The 23,952-nt window shown below is 43.6% G+C and overlaps 1 protein-coding gene across 1 annotated transcript in view; it reads left to right on the forward strand.

Moving 5' to 3' along the window:
- The window catches only part of LOC145348898 (short transient receptor potential channel 6-like), a 132,594-nt gene that overhangs the window by 26,671 nt on the left and 81,971 nt on the right, over positions 1-23,952 (forward strand). Inside the window, exon 2 of the mRNA XM_080196950.1 lies at positions 7,811-8,576. Within this exon, the coding sequence (XP_080053076.1) occupies positions 7,811-8,576 (766 nt within the window). The remainder of the gene's footprint in view (positions 1-7,810; positions 8,577-23,952) is intronic.

Genomic DNA, 23,952 nt, shown 5'->3' on the forward strand with positions numbered 1-23,952 from the left:
TTGTCCTTGTGTGAGTTTGTGTTTGTGTGTGTGATTTTGTGTGTGATACTGCCTGTATCTGTGTGTGTGTGTGTGTATGTGTAAGTGCTTGTGCATGTGTGAGAGATTTTGAGAGAGTGTGTGAGTGTGTATGTGTGAGAGTACGTATATACATAGATGTATGAGCATGCGTGTGTGAGTGCATGTATGTGTGAGTATATGAGAGTGTGCATATGAGTGAACGTGCGTTTGTGTAAAAGTGTGTGCATATGTCAGTATATGCATGAGTGTGTGTGTGACTGTAAGCGTGCATGCATGTGTGTACACTGTGCAAGCTTTGCTTAACTGTGCCTAAGTGCCTCTTGTGTGTATCTAACAATGTACCCCTAAAACGCTTAAAATATTGTCAGTAGAAAATCAGCAAAATTCTCAGGTTTCATAATGAAAGCAAAGTTTCTTATTTTTCACTATTCTGTAACCGTTGTGAACTTCTTGGGTTTGATCTAGTTATGTGTTTAGCCATTGACACAGAGTTAAAACTGCATGAGTTGCTAGACATGAATCCTTCTTAGCAGACTCCCTCTGCTGGTACATGTGTGCATTAACCTCAGTTGGACAAAATGCACAATGCAATTTTCACTGCAAGGCTCTTACAACAACCAAAATGGGGTGTATTTAAATGCAGTGCGAGTTCTGATGTCCCGCTGAGTTAGGACTTCTTTCTTACGTGAATCATGCCACTTTCTTTTACCAGCAACATTTGGAAAAGGGACAGGATTTCTGAAGTAGGGTCTCATCCACCTTCTTTAAAAGTCTGCAGTCTTCCTGACCCTGTGAGAATCTGGCCTGGAGAGTCCTCATTCTGCTCAACCCTTTGGGAATCATATTTAGCCACTCTCTATCTGTGAAATCTCCTCTAGCTCCACAATCCCCCTGATATCTGCTATACTCTAATATTGGCTTATTAAGCATCCCCAAATTTAATCATTTCATCATTGGTGGTTGTGTCTTCAGCTGTCTTGACCCTAAACCCTGAGAGTCCCTCCTTAAGACTCTGCACCCCGCTAAGTCTCTTTCTTCCTTTATGATTCTCCTGAAACCTATTGTTATGTCCATGTCTATTGGTCAGCTCCTTATGTGGTTCTTTATCAAATATGGCGTTCTAACACTCCTATGAGGCACCTTGGGATGTTTCATTATGTTAAAGGTGCTATGTAAATAGAAGTTGTTGTTGTTTTATTTGACCTTTGTTAACAAGGGCACCTTTGCAAAATCTTAGAAGATGTTGTGAAATCTGGGTCATTTGTGAATGGCACATCAGACAAATAATTTATAAGGCAAGAAGTCATTTCTGGATCCATTAACAAGTTAGCAACAGCACCTTAGGATTGAAGTGTCTGAGAGAAGTTAGCTGATCTACTAAATGGCTCGTAAACTCAGGAATAAGAAATGTATAAAAAAGGCTGGATCACAAAACACTGAGGATTCTGGACAGTGATCTTTCTATTTGATAGAAGTGTTGAGAACCAGAGAAAGTCAGTTTAAGGGAGCTGACAAAAGAAACAATGGTAATATGGAGTAACCTAGGGCAAAGTCTTCCTGTTCTCCCTGCTGGGGGAATCTTGCCATTGCACCAAAGAACATAAGAACATAAGAAATAGGAGCAGGAGTAGGCCATCTAGCCCTTCGAGCCTGCCCCGCCATTCAATAAGATAATGGCTGATCTGTCGCTGCTCAGTTCCACTTTCCCGCCCTCTCCCCATAACCCTTAATCCCCTCTCTTATCAAAAACCCATCAACCCGCGTTTTAAAAATATTTAGCGAGGCAGCCTCCACCACTTCAACGGGCAGAGAATTCCAGAGATTCACCACCCTTTGAGTGAAGAAGTTCCTCCTCAACTCCGTTCTAAACCGCCCCCCTTTTATCTTGAGGCTGTGCCCCCTAGTCCTACTGTCTTTTTTGAGCGGGAAGAGTCTCTCCACCTCTATCCTATCCATCCCATTCATCATCTTATACGTCTCAATGAGATCTCCCCTCATTCTTCTAAACTCTAACGAGTACAAGCCCAGTTTATTCAGCCTCTCCTCATAGCTCAACCCCCTCAACTCCGGTATCAGCCTAGTAAACCTCCTCTGCACTCCCTCCAAGGCCAAAATATCTTTGCGCAGGTGCAGCGCCCAAAACTGCACACAGTACTCCAGCTGCGGCCTCACCAATGCCCTATACAGCTGCAGCAAGACCTCCCTACTTTTATATTCAATCCCCCTCGCTATGAAGGCCAGCATCCCATTCGCCTTCCTGACCACCTGCTGCACCTGCAAGCTGGGTTTTTGCGACTCATGCACAAGAATCCCGAGGTCCCTCTGCACCGTCGCCTGCTGCACTTTTTCGCCCCGTAAGTAATAGTCCTTCCTACCATTCTTCCTACCAAAGTGGACCACCTCACACTTGCCAACATTAAATTCCATTTGCCATTTCCTGGCCCATTCGCCCAGCCTATCTAGATCCTTCTGCAGACTCTCCACACCCTCCGCACAATTTGCCATTCCCCCAATCTTGGTGTCATCAGCAAATTTCGACACCCTACACTCGGTTCCCTCCTCCAGATCATCTATATAAATGGTAAATAGCTGAGGCCCCAGCACCGACCCCTGGGGCACTCCACTAGTCACCATCCGCCAATCCGAATAGCACCCGTTGACCCCCACTCTCTGCCTCCTATTTGACAACCAATCCTCTATCCACGCTAACACCCTAACCCCAACTCCATGTCCCTCGACCTTCTGCAATAACCTCTTGTGAGGTACTTTGTCAAACGCCTTCTGAAAATCTAGAAAGACCACATCCACCGGCTCTCCTCTATCCACCGCCCTAGACACATCCTCATAGAACTCCAGTAAATTTGTCAGACACGACTTCCCTTTAATGAAACCGTGCTGCGTCTGCTCTATCAAGCAAAGGCGGCCGCCAGCAGGGAGAACCAGGTTCCCTGCTGGCAACAAGGGTAAGACTTTGCAAAATGCTGTAGACATTGGCAAGCCTGGAAGATCCCAACAATGGCTTCTGCTGCTAGAAAACATGCTGTGGGAGCAGGATGGAGAGGAGATGAAAATCCAGCCCATTCATACCCAGCATTAGCATCCGGAACACACTGTCTGAAAATCTGGTGGAGGTAGACACAATTGGACTTTAAAAAGGTCTGGGCCAGAATTCTCCCCAAAAGTTCTAAGTTCCCAATTTGCGGGAAAAGGGTAAATCCTGCCAGTTGTTTTAGAGTGATTTCCAGAATGAATCTCTGACACTCTGTGCTCCTAATTGGATTCGTACTGAAAGTCAGGCAGCAGGGCATATCCCCATCTGAGAGGCCAGCAGCATAGCCACTGCACATGTGCTGATATCTGTCAGCACCGAAATTGGTGCATGTGCAGTGGCCCTGCATTGTCAGCCTGCAGATAGCTGACCAGCCTGATTGCTGGCCAGCCCCGCAAACATCCATTGTTGGCCGCAAACACCCTTTTGAGCTGTCACCTTCCGATCGCTGGTCTCCCGCAGCTTCCTGGGTCAGCTCCGATGCTCCCCCCATCCCTCCTTCTCCCGAGCCAGCCCCGATCTCCTTGGCGCCTCACCTAGCCAACCCCAATCTCATCGACTCTCCCCCAGACAGTTCTGACCATACCCCCAGACAGCCCTGACCTGTCCCAGTCCCTCCCACACGCAAACCGGATGGCCAGCCCTGATTACCCTCTTCCCTCTTTCTGCCAGCAATCTCAATGCAGAGTGGCAGTCTTCTGTCCAATGGGGTCAGGGTGTCTGTTCCCTGTTAGTGGGGAGCAGAAGTAAATCCTGCAGCAAGGAACCATTCCTAGCAGGGCGGAGGGGAGACCCTAGTGGGCCTGGAGAATTCAGTCCAGGCTGCTAATTGTATGCAAATTGTGATTTCCGTATTGTAATTAGCGTTGTGCTAATTTCCGTCATGGAGTTGATGATGTTGAACATTTTAGTGCCGGAGACGCATGGAGGCTGTGACACCCCAAGCAAAACCCACAAAACGACCTCTGCTGATGTCTCCCAGCTCGCTGCACTGCTTGAATAGTGCAATGGGCTCGAAGAATCGCCCCCGCCCCCCCCCCGAAGTCTATGGCATTTTGTATGTCTTGCCACCCCGCTGGTGGGGAACCCACTGCAAGGGGTCGGCTGCAGCAGAACTGGAAGATCTTGCTGGTAGGAAGGACTGGAAAATTCTGTCTATTATCTTTCTGTGAGGATGTAGTCTGAATAACTGGGAAGGGAGTAATACACCAACTCAAATTATACACTTGATAGGTTATTATGGATCTACTTTGCTTTGCCTTAAAAGCACTGCAGCCTGGCTCCCAATTTCAAATTCCACTCTAATTTATTAATAATACATGAAAGGGCTAAAGAAAAAGCTATGGAAAGAATTTTAAGATTACTGTTCCAGCTGTGGGAAAATCCAAGCCATGAGATGGGATTTTCCAGCTGCACCGGCAAGTGAGATTGTCCAATCTTGCCGAAAGATTCTGGCTGGAATTTCTCGCAGTTGGTCTTGCCACAAGGGGATCGGAAAATTCCAACCATGACTTCTACTTCCAATTTTATATTTTTCAGGACACCCAGTGAGAGATCTTCTAATGCACAGTCAAATGTTCTTTGTCAAATTTATCATTGTTTTCTGATGCAAGAATCACTTCTGGATTCTAACTGCTTGCACTGCACTTTCTTTCTCTCCATTCTTCACCCCATTCTGCCAGTGTTTATTTCTTAGCCATCATCCTCAACATCCAATCCATATTTAAACTTCCCATTGGCTTTTCTTGCATATTCTGCAATTGTCACATCCCTCCATTCCCTTTGGGATATATGTCTCCTGTGGATCTCATGTCCATGAAAAAACAGAAGTCTTCCTGTCCAAGATGCTGCTGAATATGTGACTGTTCTTGATCCCAATCATGAAGAGAAATTAAATGGTTCACTGCAGTGGATTTTATGGCGTGCAGATTTGGTATAAAGTTGCTTGGCAGTGACTCAGATATAGAAGTGAAAGATGTGAGTGAAGTTCGGTGTCCGGAATCTACCTGTGGAAAATCCTGCTTTGGGCGGGGGGGTGGGGTGTGGGGGTGGGGGGTGTGGATGTGGTGCGGTGGTGACATTGGCAGTGACAGTGCTTTCACATCCATAGGTCAATTATCCAGAGTAGTTATCTAGTACTGTCATGTGTCTCATGATCAATCCCATTACTGCCATCTAACCCTTGGTCGACTCCATTATGTCCCTCGGGATCCTCATCACAATGTATATGAATAGCTGCAGTACAGGATGTTCTGTTTACTTCTGTCAACTGCTCGGAGTCCAGAATACTGCCGTTAATTCTGATGAAGCATGAAGAATGGACCTTAGTAGTTTGATAGGCTCTTACCTCGGACCTTGGGCCAAATTATTATGTGACTTCATCTTTTAGCTAACATTTGGGTAGGATTTTACGGATTTCCCCCACCACGCCCATCACAGCAGGTTTTTCCAGTCCCGTTGGAGTGAATGGATGTTTGAATGGCTTGGCGCATTTTATAGTCCTGCCTCCACCGCGGTGGGACCATAAAATTCTGCCATTGGTTTTAAGGATGGATATGGTTTTAAATAATGAAAAAGTTGTATTTACATGGCACCATTCATGTTCCAAAGCATTTTTCACCTAACAAAGTACTTTTGAAGTGCAGTTATTGGGGTATATTTGTGACTATGTTGTTGCACTGTCACTTTAAGAGTTGCATCACATGTACAGTTTGTGACATTATCAGCTGCTTTGCAGGGTTCTGCTGAGTCTAGGTCAATCTTCTGTAGAGTCTGCAGCTTATCAATAAACCTGTGTTATTGTTTTCACTCAGCCTCACATGTTATCATTTTATGTTCTTTTATCCAACTAGTGCAGTATATAACAGCCACCATTGTAAATTAAGAAAACCGCCCAATTAGAGTACAGCATGATCCCAAATAGTGACCTGTTGATGACCAAATATTCGGTTTTAGTGATTTAGGTTGGGAGATTAAATATTCATCAGTCAACCAGGAGGAATTCCTCTACTCTCCTTGAGAGGGCAGACAGAGCCTCGGTTTAATTTCTCACCCCAATGACTGATACTCCATGAATTCTGGCTGCTGTTATTCCCACCACAACATCTTGAACATGAACATTTGATTAACATGAGGGGTGGATACCTTTGCTTTTCAAAATGCAAAGGAGCAGCATCTGTCAGTTGCCTCTTTAAGGTTAAATCTATCCCTATCTTTAATGTAAGCTGCTGTCTGACACAAGAACTAATGACCCAGGCAAGAACAGTGGTGGAACCTCATACATAAACTAAGCCAATCAGCAATTGGAATGAAAGTTAGCAGAATTTTAATTCATTTATTTTTTGATGACAAAACATTAATTGTATTCAAGAGGTGGCTGGTTGTAACACTTGGGGCCAATGAGATCAAAGGTTATGGGGAGAAAGCAGGATTTGGCTATTGAGTTGGATGATCAGCCATGATCGTGGTGCATGGTGGAGCAGACTCGAAGGGCCAAATGGCCTCCTCCTGCTCCTATCTTCAATGTTCCAGTGATTTGTTAATTAGTTGTTGGTGCTAGTCGCTGGTGACTGTGTCAGTGTTGATGCAAGATGCATTTCATGTCAGCGTTAGGTTTATGTATAAAAAGATACTTTTTCAGAAAGTGCCCTGAACCCTTTTCTGGGCAAAGTTTCCTCCTTTATGCTTTTGCATGAGTGGACTTTAGTCAGCTGATCAGAGCAATGTTGTGGCTTGCCAACCAATAGCTCCAGGGGTGGCCCTCTCCATCTCAGGGCAAGGTCTCATTAGCATCAAGCCGGTGGACTGGTGGTGGAAATCAAGTGCTTCAGGGGGAGTGCATAGACGTCGAGGTCACAGTAATATTGCCGAGTTTTGCTGGCCTCTAGAGCAGAAGTCTGTGGAGTGTTCTCCCATCTTAAGAGGCAGAGGCTGATTTTGTGGAACCCTGGGGAGCACTTCTACTACTCGCATCTACACCAATTAAAGAGGATTTTCGCTGTTGCATTTAGCCTAACCTCTAATGTGTCCTAGACCAAGTGCACCGACTGCTAAAGTATCATGGAGTCCAACTTATGTCATAGGACCTCAACTTAAATATAAAAATCAACTATGTGTCATTTCAAGGCTTTTGCTCAGGTTACCCATTGGGAGGACCCTGGCAAAATGGAGATGCCCACCTCAGTGGGAATGGGGTAGTAAGTGCTTCCATGTCGTTTTCATGGAAGTGATATTAAGACTAAACATTGTGGTTTGTGGAAACAGTATATTACCCATTGCATGGAAAGGAATGGCCTGGTTTAATTCATTCATGACTTAACCAATAACTTATTGATGAAAATTGTGCTCCCTGTTCTCTCTAGCTTGTAAATTGATGGAAAAGTTATGCTATATAATTTAGAACTGGCCAGAAATGTGATCAATTGGTTGTCCTGATTTTCTAAGTCTTATGAATTGTTGACAAAAATACATCACAAAAGCATTTTTATATACCAAGCTGACTAAGGTTGTAAGATTTAAATAAAAATAATGCAAAACCTGCAATAATTATTTGCCAGTAATTTTGACATTTTTTTTAATGAATCTCAATATATCTTTCACCTTATGTTGTTACTAAGATTTCACACAGAAATGTGAGTGAATTATAGAGTTTGAAATTTTTCATTAATTAGAAATGTTGAGTAAACATGACACTAAATGCCTTCCCTGTGCTAAAAACTGCTTTTCCTCTTTCCTGTTTAGCAGTCATTTCAAAGCGGAGAGGCCACGAAGGCAGACAGTGCAAAAAGGCAGAAGACAGGCATTCCGAGGGCCAGCCTACATGTTCAATGACAGATCCACAAACCTAACTCCTGAAGAAGAAAGGTTTCTTGATGCAGCTGAATATGGCAACGTTCCTGTTGTCAGAAGGATGCTGGAGGAATCGGAATCGCTAAATGTGAATTGTGTTGACTACATGGGTCAGAATGCACTGCAACTGTCTGTCGCAAATGAGCATTTGGAGGTGATAGAGCTTCTGCTGAAGATTGATAACCTGTCACGTGTTGGGGATGGTTTGCTATTGGCCATCAGTAAAGGTTATGTGCGAATTGTAGAGGCCATCTTGAACCACCGTTTGTTTGCTACAACACACACACTGGCTCTGAGTCCAGAGCAATATAAACCAGAGTACAATGATTTTTATGCCTATGATGAAGATGGTACCAGGTTTTCCCATGATATCACTCCAATCATCCTGGCAGCTCATTGCCAAGAGTATGAAATTGTTCATATCTTATTGAGAAGAGGAGCCCGTATTAACCGGCCCCATGACTATTTTTGCAAATGTAAGGTGTGTACGGAGAATCAATTCAATGACTCCTTCAGCCACTCTAGATCTCGAATTAATGCCTACAGAGGTTTGGCAAGCCCTGCCTACTTGTCACTCTCCAGTGAGGATCCAGTACTTACAGCTCTGGAGCTCAGTAATGAGCTCAATGTACTGGCAAATATTGAGAAGGAATTTAAGGTAAGTTAAAGTACCTGCAACTTGTACTGAATCTACGGTGGCTAGAACTCCTGAAGTTCAACAATCAGTAATTCTATAATGTCCACCTTCCAATTCTAGCAGCTTATTTAATTCCTATGTAAAGTCACTATACTCCCAGAGGACTACTGGCTGCTCTCCCTTTGAGAGAAAGAGCTGACTGGTCGTGATTTAACCTGAGGGTCACCACGCCTCAGGCAACAGGCAACATTGAGAAGAACATTCAAGAATAATCTCAGTTGGAATTAAACCTGCGCTGTTGGTGTTACTCTGCATCACAAACCAGCCATCTAGCTAACTGAACTAACTGACCCCCTCCTCCCCCTCCCCCACCAGCCAATATAATTACTACCATAATTTGAGTTACATATACCTTGATTCAAAAGTAACTTGATACATTTTGAAATAGGGAGGTTACACTTGCAATATCATTGAGTGAATCTTAATATACTTGGTCAATCAATATATTTACTGTATTTCCAATACAATGTAGAAACCAGGTACATATCATATGTGAGTAGAGATGAGCCATGAGTCTCAATGAAGACAAAGCTGTGAATCTGGTAGCTTCCCATTTACATATTCTAAAGCTTCATATTCAAATAGATAATTTTTCTAAACATACTTTGTCAATTGGTACTTTATTTGTTGTAAGTTATCCAAGGTTACACCAAATCTACAGGTGTGTGTTCTAACCAGTAGAATGAATCAATTCTGTGAACAACGAGGTAAATGTGCTCTGCTGGAATCAGGCCAAATAGGCATTATTGAGTCTATGATAGGCAGGCTGGAATTGGAACTGATTGAAACAGCAGGGGCTATGTGAGCTTCCTTCTAAAACATGCTGTGCTCTCTCATGAACTCTGTGGGCAGAATTTTCCTATCTCACCCACAGGGGAATCGTAGCGGACAGGACACAGAATATGCAAAGGTCGAGACTTTCCGACCTTGGGGTGAGCGCGACCAGAAAATCCCACCCTGTAAATCTGGTTGATCATGGATGCCCCAGATAATAGCCATCCCTATAAATAAGGCAGAAATTACAAGTTCTCAAAACCTAATCCACAGTGAGTAACCAAGGCAGACTTAATGCATCTTTCTGCTCAACTTAAACTCAGTGATAAAGGTATATTCTGTAACTGTTTGTTCCGAGTATATAATGCTACCATAATGTACAGAACTGTGCAGAACCTTTTCTGATGCTTGATGACTGTAGAACTGTCAGGTGATCGAAACTGTAATGCAAAGCGATCAAAGTATACAAATGTTGCTGAATGCAACAAAATAAGGTTTTACTACATTTCTCATATGCAAGATAGTTAGATTTAGAAACTCCATTTAGTGAGTTGCGTAGCTTTATACAATAAAGATGAATTATGGTCTGGATGGCCATTTCCATCAGAATTTCTTGAGTTAGTAAATTTGCATGGTGTAAGTTGAGGAACCTGTGTTTCATGAAAGCAATGTGTTGAGGTGGCATTGAAACAGAACTTTGTTTTCTCAGCTGGCTACCAAAAACCTTGGCTGAATGGGGAAAAGAACTATCAAAGCAGTGAACTGCAGACATCTAATAGGCAGCCTCAGGGAGCTTGTGAAGAACTGCCTCACAGAATGGGCTGATGCATGGCAGTAGCAACCCAAAAGTAACTCAATATCAGAGTTTGGAGAAGGATATCCAAGAGAAGAGAATGGTGGCACAGTGGCACAGTGGTTACCACTGCTTCCTCACAGCACCAGGGACAGGCGTCGATTCCTGGCTCGGGTCAATGTCTGTCTGGAATTTGTACATTCACCCTGTGTCTGTGTGGGTTTCCTTCGGGTGTTCTGGTTTTGTCCCATAGTCCAAGTGCAGTTTAGGTTGATTGGTCATGGTAAATTGCCCCTTAGTGTCCAGGGATGTGTAGGTTAGAGGGATAAGTGGGGTAAATGTGTGGGGAGAAGGCCTGGGGTGGGATTGTTGTTGGTGCAGACTTGATGGGCTGAATGGCCTCCTTCTGCACTGTAGGGTTTCTGTAATTCTAGGATTGGGAGGAAGGGAATAGTGGTCAGAACTGGGGAGGGTGGTGATGGCAATGATTGAAGAGCACAGTGGTGATAATCAAGGAGGATCAACAGTAAGGTTGATGTTGAGGTTGCAATCTGGAGTTGTTACATTTGTGTGATGGAATTCATGAGCAGAAGCTGGTGGCAGCTCATATGGCTTGAATTTGGGTTTGGGGGAACACACATAGTCCTCCTACTCTGTCTGCAAGCTCATTTCTTTTACAAACTCATCATTTTAATGGAGACCTTTAAGGACCATAGTAGGTCATCTGTTCAGTCATATGAGATCCAGTGCCCCTCCTGGGCCTATGATAGTCATTCAACACTTATCTTTGATATGTTTCTTTGGTTCCATCTCTTGTACTGAGTGCATAGTTCAGGCTCTGGCCAGTTTTGTCAAGTCATGGCAAATCAACGTCCTGCTTACACCATGGTATTCTGGTTTCCTTATTAAAAGAGGCCTTATGCTTAAGATATTCAATCACTTTGAAGTAATCATTGATAGATCCGTTTCAAAATGGAGCTGGTTTCACTGCCAGTGATAATGGGACAATAAGATGACTAGCCCCATTTTAAGGTCATTACAGCATCATTAACGGCAGGGGAACATGTAAAAGAAATGCAAACAAGTTATTCTGATCTTTCAGAATCATGGGTGTTTAGAAGCCATTGTTCACACAGTCATGTAGTTTTTTGATGGGACTAATTATTGGTCCTATCAGTTTTAACTAACTTTCATTATTCTTGAGGGATCTTTTTCCCCATAATCCAGTAACATCTAGAGGAGAGTAGAGGAAAGCAAGATAGATAATTGTCAAAGAGAAAAGGTCCAATTCTGTACAAATACATTAAAAATCTATTATCTTGAATGAATTAAAAGTAAAGCTTAATTGCTGTTAAGTTAAATTAAATTTAAATTTTGGTTGCATTCTGCATGAGTTTGTTGGCATTTGGAGTACATGAGAGAGTAATTTTCAACTTCAAGGTGAGGAAACATGATTACCCCATTTGAAGTCAATGGAAAGAAATCAGGTGCGTTCTCTACCATTTGGACAATTAACTGTGACAGCCGGACAATCTGCTGCAGCATCTGGATGACTGCCAGAACAATTGGACAAGCTACTATAACTGCAGGGTTTGATCTACTATGAGAACTGAACGATCTTCTACAGCTGCTGAATTATCTACAACAACTGGTGATCTGTTTGGGAACAACACAATCTGCTGTCGTAGCTGATTGATCTGCAAGAACAACTGAATGATCTGCAAGAACAGCTGAATGATCTGCAAGAACAGCTGAATGATCTGTGATAACTGTGATCTGCTGTAAGAGTTACATGATCTGCAGTAACAGCTTGATGATCTTGTATAACGGCGGACTGATCTGTTATAATGCCTGAACCATCTTCTATAACATGTAGTCAATCTGCAAGAGCAGCTGGATTATTGGCTATAACATTTGCTTGATCTACTGGAAAAAGCTGATGATCTACTATAATAACTGGATAATCTGTTATAACAGCTGGGTGATCTACTAGATTGGATGAACAATGGCTAAAACAGCTGGATGGTTGGCTGTAACAGATGGTGATCTAGAGTAACAGCTGCTTACTCTTTTATGATAGTTGAGTGAACCTGCTGGAAGAACAGGGTGATCTTCATTTAAAGCTGGAGGATCTTATCGAACAGCTGGCTGATCAGCTACAACAGGTGTATGACCTGCCCTAATAACTGGATGATCTTCTGTAACAGCTGGACAGTTTTCCATAACATCTGACTCTATCTTCTATAACAATTGGGTGTTCCCCAGGGGTCGGTGCTGGGGCCTCAGCTATTTACCATTTATATAGATGATCTGGAGGAGGGAACCGAGTGTAGGGTGTCGAAATTTGCTGATGACACCAAGATTGGTGGAATGGCAAATTGTGCGGAGGGTGTGGAGAGTCTACAGAAGGATCTAGATAGGCTGGGTGAATGGGCCAGGAAATGGCAAATGGAATTTAATGTTGGCAAGTGCGAGGTGGTCCACTTTGGTAGGAAGAATGGTAGGAAGGATTATTACTTACGTGGAGAAAAACTGCAGCAGGCGACGGTGCAGAGGGACCTCAGGGTCCTTGTGCATGAGTCGCAAAAACCCAGCTTGCAGGTGCAGCAGGTGGTCAGGAAGGCGAATGGGATGCTGGCCTTCATCGCGAGGGGGATTGAATATAAAAGTAGGGAGGTCTTGCTGCGGCTGTGTAGGGCATTGGTGAGGCCGCAGCTGGAGTACTGTGTGCAGTTTTGGGCGCCGTACTTACGCAAGGATATTTTGGCCTTGGAGGGAGTGCAGAGGAGGTTTACTAGGCTGATACCGGAGTTGAGGGGGTTGAGCTATGAGGAGAGGCTGAATAAACTAGGCTTGTACTCGTTAGAGTTTAGAAGAATGAGGGGAGATTTCATCGAGACGTATAAGATGATGAATGGGATGGATAGGATAGAGGTGGAGAGACTCTTCCCGCTCAGAAAGGACAGTAGGACTAGGGGGCACAGCCTCAAGATAAAGGGGGGGGCGGTTTAGAACGGAGTTGAGGAGGAACTTTTTCACTCAAAGGGTGGTGAATCTCTGGAATTCTCTGCCCGTTGAAGTGGTGGAGGCTACCTCGCTAAATATTTTTAAGACGCGGGTTGATGGGTTTTTGATAAGAGAGGGGATTAAGGGTTATGGGGAGAGGGCGGGAATGTGGAACTGAGCCACGACAGATCAGCCATGATCTTATTGAATGGTGGGGCAGGCTCGAAGGGCTGGATGGCCTACTCCTGCTCCTATTTCTTATGTTCTTATGTTCTGGTATATGTTCTGCTGCATTATGTTATTGCCCAAGCAGCATTGTATTATAATATACCCAATGAGATAAATTTTTGAAGTGAAATATAGAATGCCATTTCATACTTAGGCATAGTTAAGTGTGCAAAATTAAGAAGATTCTGAAAACAGGTAGCCCGAATTAGCAATAGCTTTTCTTTTGTTTATCTATACATTATTGTAACTAAAGATAAAGATTGTTAAGATAGTTTGGTTGAAAATATATTGAGATGACACAGAAGTCTAGCACCTTGGTGCTGCAGTGCACTCTGCTGTTGAGTGTTTGGATATTGCTTCATGGTTTGAGAAGAATTTTCAACCTAGATCTTTTACATAAGAACATAAGAAATAGGAGCAGGAGTAGGCCATCTAGCCCCTTGAGCCTGCTCCGCCATTCAATAAAATCATGGCTGATCTGATAGTGGCTCAGTTCCACTTACCCACCTGCTCCCCATAACCCTTAATGGTTAAAAATCTATCGATCTGTGACTTAAACACATTTAAAGAGGAAGCCTCCACTGCTTCAATGGGCAGAGAATTCCAAAGATTCACTACCCTCTGGGAGAAGAAGTTCCTCCTCAACTCTGTTCTAAATTGACTCCCCTGTATTTTGAGGCTATGCCCCCTAGTTCTTGTTTCCATTGTAAGTGGAAATAACCTCACTGCTTCTACCCTGTCTAGCCCCTCCATTATCTTATATGTCGCTATAAGATCTCCCCTCAACCTTCTAAACTCCAACGAATACAGGCCCAATCTACTCAATGTCTCCTCATAAGCTAGCCGCCTCATCTCCGGAATCAACCTGGTGAACCTTCTCTGTACCCCCTCCAAAGCTAATATATCCTTTCTTAAATAAGGGGACCAAAATTGCACACAGTACTCTAGGTGCGGCCTCACCAGTACCTTGTATAGTTGCAGCAAGACCTCTCTGCTTTTATACTCCATCCCCCTCGCGATAAACGCTAACATTCCATTTACCTTCTTGATCACCTGCAGACTGATTCATGCACAAGGACCGCAGGTCCCTCTGCACAGTAGCATGTTGTAATTTTTCACCGTTTAAATACTAGTCCATTTTACTATTCCTTCCAAAGTGGATAACCTCACACTGATCAACATTATACTCCATCTGCCAGATCCTTGCCCACTCATTGAGCCTATCCAAATCCCTCTGCAGACTTTCTGTGTCCTTCACGCAATTTGCTTTCCCACTTATCTTTGTGTCATCTGCAAACTTTGTTACCCTACACTCAGTCCTGTCCTGCAGATTGTCTATGTATATGGTAAATAGTTGAGGCCCCAGCACCAATCTGTGCGGCACACCGCTAGTCACTGATTGCCAACTGGAAAAGCACCCATTTATTCCGACTCTCTGCTGTCTGTTAGATAGCCAATCCTCAATCCACATTAACACTTTACCCCTAACTCCGTGTACCTTTATCTTATGCAGCAACCTTTTGTAAGGCACCTTATAGAATGCCTTCTGGAAATCTAAATACACCACATCCACCGGTTCCCCTCTGTCAACCGCACTCATTATATCCTCATAAAATTCTTGTAAATTAGTCAAACATGACTTTCCCTTTATGAATCCATGCTGCGTTTGCTTAATTGAACCATTATTTTCCAGGTGTCCTGCTATTTCTTCCTTAATGATAGATTCCAGCATTTTCCCAACTACAGATGTTAAGCCAACTGGCCTGTAGTTACCCGCCTTTTGTCTGCCTCCTTTTTTAAACTGTGACGTTACATTAGCTGTTTTCCAATCAGCTGGCAGCTCCCCAGAGTCCAGCGAATTTTGATAAATTACAACTAATGCATTTGCTATTACTTCTGCTATTTCTTTTAGTACCCTGGGATGCATTCCATCTGGACCAGGGAATTTGTCTACCTTTAGTCCTATTAGCCTACCCAGCACTACCTTTTTAGTAATAGTGATTGTTTTAAGGTCCTCACTCCCTACAGACCCATGACCATCAATTATTGGTATGCTATTTGTGTCCTCCACTGCGAAGACTGACACAAAAAACTTGTTTAAGGCCTCAGCCATTTCCTCGTTTCCCATTATTAAATCCCCCTTCTCATCTTCTAAGGGTCCAACATTTACTTTAGCCACTCTTTTCCGTTTTATATATTTGTAAAAACTTTTACCATCAGTTTTTATATTTCGTGCTAGTTTATTTTCATAATCTATCTTTCCTTTCTTTATTGCTTTCTTAGTAGTTCTTTGTTGTTTTTTAAAGCTTTCCCAATCTTCTATTTTCCCACTAATTTTGGTCACTCTGTATGCATTAGTTTTTAATACTCTCCTTTATTTTCTTAATTATCCATGGCTGGTTATCCCTTTTCTTACATTCCTTCTTTTTTACTGGAATATATTTTTGCTGAGTACCGAGAAAAATCTCCTTAAAAATCCTCCACTGTTCCTCAACTGTCCCACCAATTAGTTTGTGTTCCCAGTCTACATTAGCCAACTCCGCCCTCATCCTATTGTAATCCCCCTTGTTCAAGCAGAGGACACTGGTTTGGGACCCTACTTTCTCACCCTCCATCTGTATTAGAAATTCAACCATATTGTGATCACTCATTCCAAGAGGATTCCTCATAAGGAGATCATTAATTTTACCTGTCTCATTACACAGGACCAGATCCAAGATAGCTCACTCCCTCGTAGGTTCTGTAACATCCTGTTTGAGAAAACTATCTCAACAGCATTCTAAGAACTCTTCCTCAAGTCCACCATGTCCGATTTGAGTTGACCAATCAATATGGAGGTTAAAATCCCCCATGATTATTGCTGTTCCATTTTTACATGCGTCTGTTATTTGTTTGTTTATAGCCCGCCCCACCTTGAAGTTATTATCTGGGGGTCTATAGACTACGTCCACAGTGACATTTTCCCCTTACTATTCCTTATCTCCACCCACACTGATTCCACATTTTGCTCCTTAGAGCTTATATCGACTCTCAGTACCGCCCTGATGTTATCCTTAATTAACAGAGCTACCCCATCTCCTTTTCCTTCCTGTCTATCCTTCCGAATTGTCTGATACCCCTGGATATTTAGTTCCTGGTCCTGGTCACCCTGTAATGGCCACTAGATCATACCCATTTGTACTGATCTGTGCCGTCAACTCATTCACTTTGTTTAGAATGCTACGTGCATTCAGGTGAAGTGTCTTTATGTTAGTCTTTCTTAACTGGACCCAATTTGTTAGTGCATTCCTTTGTTTACATACTCTGTCCTTTCCTGTCACAGACGGGTTATTCTTCCCCAGACCAATTCCCTGCACTGTGTTGACCACCTCCCTTCTCATACTTGTCACCTTTTTCACTCTGCCTGAGGTTAGATTCCTGCCACCTTCTATACTCTCTGTTCTATTACATGGTCTGGAAACTTTACTAAGCTCTCCTGAGCCCTCGGCTCCTTTAACTAGTTGAAAGTCCTCATCATTGACCTGCACTCCTACCCTCTCCTTTTACCTTTGATTTTGTAATTTTCCATACAACTGAACCCCCCCCCCCCCCCACCCCCCGCCCACCTCACTATTTAGTTTAAAGCCCTATCTACAGCCCTAGTTATACGATTCGCCAGGACTCTGGTCCCAGCACAATTCAGATGAAGTCCATCTCATCGGAACAGGTCCCCTCTTCCCCAGTACTGGTGCCAATGTCCCATGAATTCAAACCCATTCCTCTGACACCAATCTTTGGGCCATGCATTTACCTCCTTAATCTTATTGACCCTGTGCCAATTTGCTCATGGCTCAGGTAGTAATCCAGAGATTATTACCCTTTTGGTTCTGCTTTGTAATTTAGCTCCTAGCTTTTCATATTCCCTTAGCAGAACCTCTGTTCCTCTTCTACCTATGTCATTGGTACCTACATGGATCATGACAACTGGATTCTTACCCTCCCACTCCAAGTTCCTCTTCAGCCCAGATGTGATATCCTGAACCCGAGCATCAGGCAGGCAACACAACCTTCAGGATTCTTGATCCTGGTCACAGAGAACAGTGTCAATGCCGCTAACTATACTATCCCCAGTTGCCACTACATTTCTTTTTTGTCCCCCCACATGAACAGCTCCCTGTACCACATTGCTGTAGTCAGTTTGCTCATCCACCCTGCAGTCCCCGTTCCCTTCCACACAGAGAGCAAGAATCTCAAACCTGTTGGACAGGTTCAGGGACTGAGGCTCCTGGAACTCTACCTCCGGGATCCCTCTACCTGCCTCATTTGCAGTCATACCCTCTTGTCCCTGACCACCGGCTGAATTCAAGTTAGTTGGTCTAAGGGGTGTGACTGTCTCCTGAAACTCAGCATCCAGATAACTCTCCCCCTCCCTGATGTGTCGCAGTGTCCGAAGCTCAGAATCAAGCTCATCAACCCTGAGCTGGAGTTCCTCAAGCAACCAACACTTACTGCAGACATGCTCAGTGGCAACCACAATGGGGTCCACCAGCTCCCACATCATGCAGGAACAAGACATCACCTGACTCTCCATCCTTATTTTGTTTACTTAGTTTTTAAGTTTTTACAAACTAAGAATTAAACCTACCCTGCCTCACCCGTTTCCGCCTAAGTCCATTGAGCCAAAGCTATTCAGCTCTCACTCTGCTACCTGCACACTCTGCTGCCCACTAACGACGCTGCCCACTGGATAGTGCGGCCTGCTTTTTAAACCTCCCGTGCGCTTAACAAAAAAATCCTTCCCAGGCCACCCCGCGGTTGGCCTACTTCAGCTTTTCATTTAAACTAGGGAAAAAAGAAACCCTGTGAACAAGTAAGGAAAGAAAGTCAATCCTTTACCCTTTTTACTCCCGCCACAAATAGCTCCTCTCTGCCTTGCTCCGGTCGAACAAATTACAGGAGTAATTTATGAAGTAATAAAATTGCCACTGGTGTTTAAACAATGGTGATTGCAAAACCTAAGGTGGTTCTTTTTATTTAGCAGTTTTACTTGTAAAAACAGTCAATTAGTCTCTGACATGTTTAATTAATGGAACTATTTTTGCCTCCAATACAAATACTGAAATGCCTTCTTCATTCTGCAGGCTCTATGACAACCTCCTGCCACCCTTTGTCCTCTTCCTGTCACCTAATCATTCTGCACAAAACCGATGTATTTGTCCTTCTTTGTCCCAATCTGTCTCCTGCAATATTCCTTATTCTCATTAACAGAGACCTGCCTTGCTTTTCTCATTCTGTTGTGTCAAAATTGGCAACAACCAAAACAAGTGCTGCTGAAGGAAATCTGTAACAAGGAGAGAATGATGTGAAGAGAAACCAATGGAAGCATTGGCCTGAATTTTGCTCCCGGATTGGGAGTGCAGAGTTGGGATAATTTGCAACTCCATAAACCTGACCCAGGGGAAAGTGCCCTGGGAGGTGGGATTTTTGTTTCAGGATGGTGGGATTTTCTGTGGGTTGGGCTGATCAACCACACAACATGTGGGAGGCTCCCAGGTGTGGAGGTGGGCTGTTTGGACGGCCTGCCTCCATTCACTGGCACTTTGTGAAAGAAACATCGAACAGCCCTCACCCTTTGCCCTCCCACGTAGTCCCCTTATCCATCAGGCCAACCTTTATCGTCCACTCACCCCATAATCTCCATTCCCTCCATGCCAACCTATGTCCCTACACTAATCCCTCCATCTACCCCTCATAACCCTCTATTCCTTCCATGCAAACCAATGCCCCTCTACCAACCCATAACCCCTGATATCCTTCATGCTCATCTATATCCCTCTGCCCAACCCTCATAACTTCAATGCCAACCTATGCCCCTCTACCCACCCCATATCTTTATCACCCCATACCAATGTAGTGCCAACTTGATACCATCCCATGTTCTCCACAGTCTACCCTTTGCCCTTACACCAACATGCCAACTCACCCCGTATACGCAGTGAGCAAAACTCAGGAGACATGATGAGATCAAATACATTTCTCAATGTGGACTTTATTTAAAACAACCACTCTCAGTGATAAAAATGTACTTATTGTATTTGCATTCTTAAAACGACACGATCTCTTACAAAAACAAACATTTAATTCCAATGCTTAATCCCTTATAAAAAACGTTGTAATTCCTAGTCCTACTTCAAGTGGTCTGTGATCACACGAATTTGTCAGTTAAACTGTGAAATGAAAGCTCACTGCTGTGGTAATGAAAGATTGTGAAATGCAGCACAAATCCAGTAATAATAACCTCAGGCTTATCTCACCAGACAGTGTGAAATAACAGGCAGTGATTTTTTTAAAAACACTTTTCATAGATTTTTCAATGTTTTGCTTGACAGTTACTTTTGTTACTTTTGACACATTGACCATTCTTCTTGACATTGCTGACAGTTCTGACATTTTCTTTTGACAGTTCCAGTAAGTTTTTCCATTCTGGTCACATCTGTATCCACTTTTAACAATCCCAAAGTGCACCTTTGTAGCTTAGTTGTCATTAGAGTTCTTAAACAGCTGAAGGAGGAATAGAAGCAAATAGATTCATATGCATTTCAAATCAGAAATGTAGGAGTAGCTTCATGGCATAGATGTTTTATGTGAGTTGTTCAATGTTATCATGGAATATATGATACAAACAAAGCAATGGAAAGTATAGACACACAAATAAGGAAACTCAAATGTGTGAGAGTTTAACATATTCCTGGAGAATTGATTAGATCACATGACCATTGATCATATGATGCCAGTTATATATATTTAATCAGCTGACATTTGATCACATGACCTTTGTCCACTGTTTGTAAATATTATTGTATTTAACTCAGTTGAATGATTTTCATCCTGCCTCAAAGGGTGGGGTGAGCCAGTAAGACTGAGCGAGAGATGAAAATTGGGTTAGTGCTGGGTTTCTCCCTCTTGTGATCATACTGGGCCTGGATATCCGGCAAGATCAGCCTTGTACCTGGTAAGGGCACGAGTCTGATCTCAACATTTACATCTATTTAAATTTGGATTTAAATATTAGTGAGCCCGGGATCCAATCATCTGGGTTCACTTGCCTTTGGGGCCTCACCATGATAGTCCTGACCTGTGATGGGGACCTGTTGTGATGGCCTCGATGGTGGGACCGGAGGCCATTGAGGCACCCTGAAAGGTTGGGAGCAGAGGGACGGTGCCCCTTGGGCAGTACCCCTTGGGCAGTGCCACTCTGGCACTGGCAGCCTGGCATCCTGGCAGTACCCAACAGGCACTGGGCTGTGCCAAGAGGGTGGGCCTGAGGGGGAGGAGCCTAAGGGGAGGGGCGGGTGAAGCCTCGATGGGGGAAGGCCCAAAAGGAGGATCAGTCAGGGAGTAGACTACAATCGATCAGGTCCCGGGGGGAGGAATTGGCTCTGCCGGGTCGGGGAGGTGATTGATTGGGGAGGCCAGTGAATGCCAGGTGAGGGGATGCAGTGGGAGGCAGAAAATATCCAGGTGTGGAGGTGACTGACATATCTCTCCATTCTGTTGCACAGAGAGATCTGAGCATGCATGAATGTGCCCTCTACTGTTAGCTGCCGGCTTTCTGGCAAGCTGAGGCCCCGTTCCCTTCCTTTAGAGGCAGGAAACAGATGGTGCAAATGCACAGAGTGACATAAGATTGAACATGTGGCCTCGCCAAAGAAATGGATCTGAAACTATTCTGTTTTCACATTCATTCAGGGCTTAAAAGTTTTTGGTAAGATTGCCCCAAAGTTTCTCTGTGGTCTGAATAAAGTGTTTGACTTTTTATTTTTTAGTTAGATGAATAATAGTGTATGAATCAAGAAAGAACACAAGAAAGATTTATAGATGAGTAGTGTTTAAATAAAGACTACTTTATGATGTTTCTATGATACTGATCTCAATGTTAAACACCAAGGACAGGATTTTCTGGCCCACCCACAGTGTGTTTTTCAGCGGTGGAAATGGATCATTATTAGCTGCTAGTTGGATCTTCTAGTCCTGCCAATGTCTTTGGCATTTTGTCCACCCTGCCACTGAGAGACTTCTGCAGGGAGTTGCCTTCAGCAGGACTGGAAGATTCCACCTGTGCGAAGGCTTAGAAAATCCCACCCTAAGTTTATGGCACCTGTGGTAATTTGGTAACTTAAGATAGTGAAATGCATTTTTTAAAAGAAGGAACTTATTTTTATAAGTAAATAACGGAGCTTAACAATAACAGTAACTGAGCAGGGCAGTAATAGCAAAATGACAATGAAAACAGGAGCACCAGTAGAACAAGTCTTGGTTACAGGTCACCTTCTTGTGGACTGAAAATCCATCAAAGCCCACACATTCTCAAAGCTCTCAACAGATACAGTAAAATAATTACACAGGAGAAAGGCTGAAAAGAACACTTTATACTCAAAATGGTACTTTATAACAGCACTAATTCAACAAAATCCACATCTAACTGAAGTCCTAATCCAATTAATAGGCTTTTGTAATTTACTGTCAGTTATTAAATATTAAAAAACTAAGCTTAATTTAATCATTCCACACCCAACATCATTTCCTCCTGGAACCTGGTTGTCCATTTTTTCTGTGGCAGTGACTGGGAGAATGCTGGGAAATCTCCTCTTGTTGGAGCCTGGTGCTTATGGATAGTTTAATGAAGTGAGGTGGAGGGTGGTCTAGGTCGAGCAGCCCTGCACTGGGAGTGATGGATAAGAGGGTGCAATTGGCACACTGGGGGAGTGACAGCATGCCCTGAGTCTTGGGCATGGGGCTCTGTCAATCTCAAATTTCAGGCAGGAGGTTAGTCAGACCCCAGCCTTAGGTGATGGGTCAATCAATTCTGAGTGTCAGGCAGGGGTTCACTCAGTCCTGAGTCTCAGGTGAGAAGGATCAGTTGGTCTTAAGTCTTAGGCAGGAAATGAGCCACTGTCACAGTGCAGGTGTAGGGTCGGTATGGAGGGGCTCCAGAGTCAGTTTTTATGGAGAGATGGTTGTTGAGAAGAGGTAACTTTGTATAGTTGGGGAATAGTGTAGAATGTCTAGGGTGTAGTAAGGAACTTCAAGGTAGCAGCTTGTGCAACATCAAAGAACAAAGAAAGGTACAGCACAGGAACAGGCCCTTCGGCCCTCCAAGCCTATGCTGATCATGATGCCTTAACTAAACTAAAAAACAAACCTTCTGTCCTTACTCAGTCTATATCCCTCTATTTCTCCCTATTCATGTACCCATCCAGATGCCTCTTAAAAGTTGCTCGTGTACCGCCACCTCCTCTGGCAGCACATTCCAGTCACCCACCACTCTTTGGGTGAAAACACTTCCCCTATACATTTCTCTTAAACTTTCCCCCTTTCACCTTGAACCTGTGCCTCCTTGTGAATGACATTTCCATCCTGGGAAAAAGCGTCTGACTATCCACCCTGTCGGTGGCTCTTATAATTTTGTAGACCTCTATCGGGTCTCCCCTCAGCCTCTGTCTTTCCAGTGAAAACAATCCGAGTTTATTCAACCTCTCCTCATAGCTGACACCTTCAAGACCAGGAAGCTTTCTGCTGAACCTTATTTACATTCTCTCTGAAGCCTTCACATCCTTCTGGTACTGTGGTGTCCAGAACTCCACGCAATTCACCAGATGTGGCCTAACCAAGGTTTTATATAGCTGCAACATGATTTCCCAACTCTTGTACTCAGTGCCCCGAGTGATGCAAGCCATATGCCTTCTTAATCACTTTGGACACCAGTGTTGCCACATTTAGGGAACTGTGGACCTGTACACCCAGATTCCCCTGTATGTTGATGTTCTCAAGGTTCTGCCATTTACAGTATAACTCACACCTAAGTTTGATCTTCCAAAATGCATCACCTCGCATTTGTCTGGATTAAACTCCAACTGTCATTTCTGTGTCTAAATGGGATTGTGGAGGCAGATTGGTTCAAAGGGCTTCACCAGCCCCTCCCCCACCTCCTATCAGCATGCTATCCTCCCCTCCCTCACCCATTACAGATCTCACTCAAATTTCCCTTCCTATTTCTTTGGAAATTTTTGCCTTAAGTCTATTTCAAGTTAATTTTGTCAGGAAAACTGATCCTTTATAGTGCTAAACTGTACCATAAATGCCTTTAGTTCAACTATAAAAATTTTCATGGAAAACAGCAAACTTCCCAGTCAGGTTGTTTATACCAATACTATAACATTATAAATAGTACACACATTGGGCAGAATTGGGGAAGAGGTGGGGGGAGGGTGCATAGAATTCTGGCTAAATCCAGAAAAATGAATAGCAGTAGAGGTTAGAATCTGTAATTATTGGTTCAGAGCTGAAACTGGAAGGTTAAGCACCTAAACTAAGAAAAGCTGCTGTTTCCTTGACTTATTTTGAGCTTCACTAGAATAGTGCAGGAGGATGAGGATAGGGAATTCAGAGTGGGAATGGGTGAAGAATTGAAATGACAATTTCGGAGCTTGGAGTCATGCCTGAAAATTGAATGCCAGCATTCTGCAGAGCAGTCACCAATCTGAATCTGCTCATGCC

Source organism: Carcharhinus amblyrhynchos, chromosome 10, assembly GCF_965287045.1.
Source record: "Carcharhinus amblyrhynchos chromosome 10, sCarAmb.v2.hapA, whole genome shotgun sequence".
In the NCBI taxonomy this organism is placed as follows: domain Eukaryota; kingdom Metazoa; phylum Chordata; class Chondrichthyes; order Carcharhiniformes; family Carcharhinidae; genus Carcharhinus; species Carcharhinus amblyrhynchos.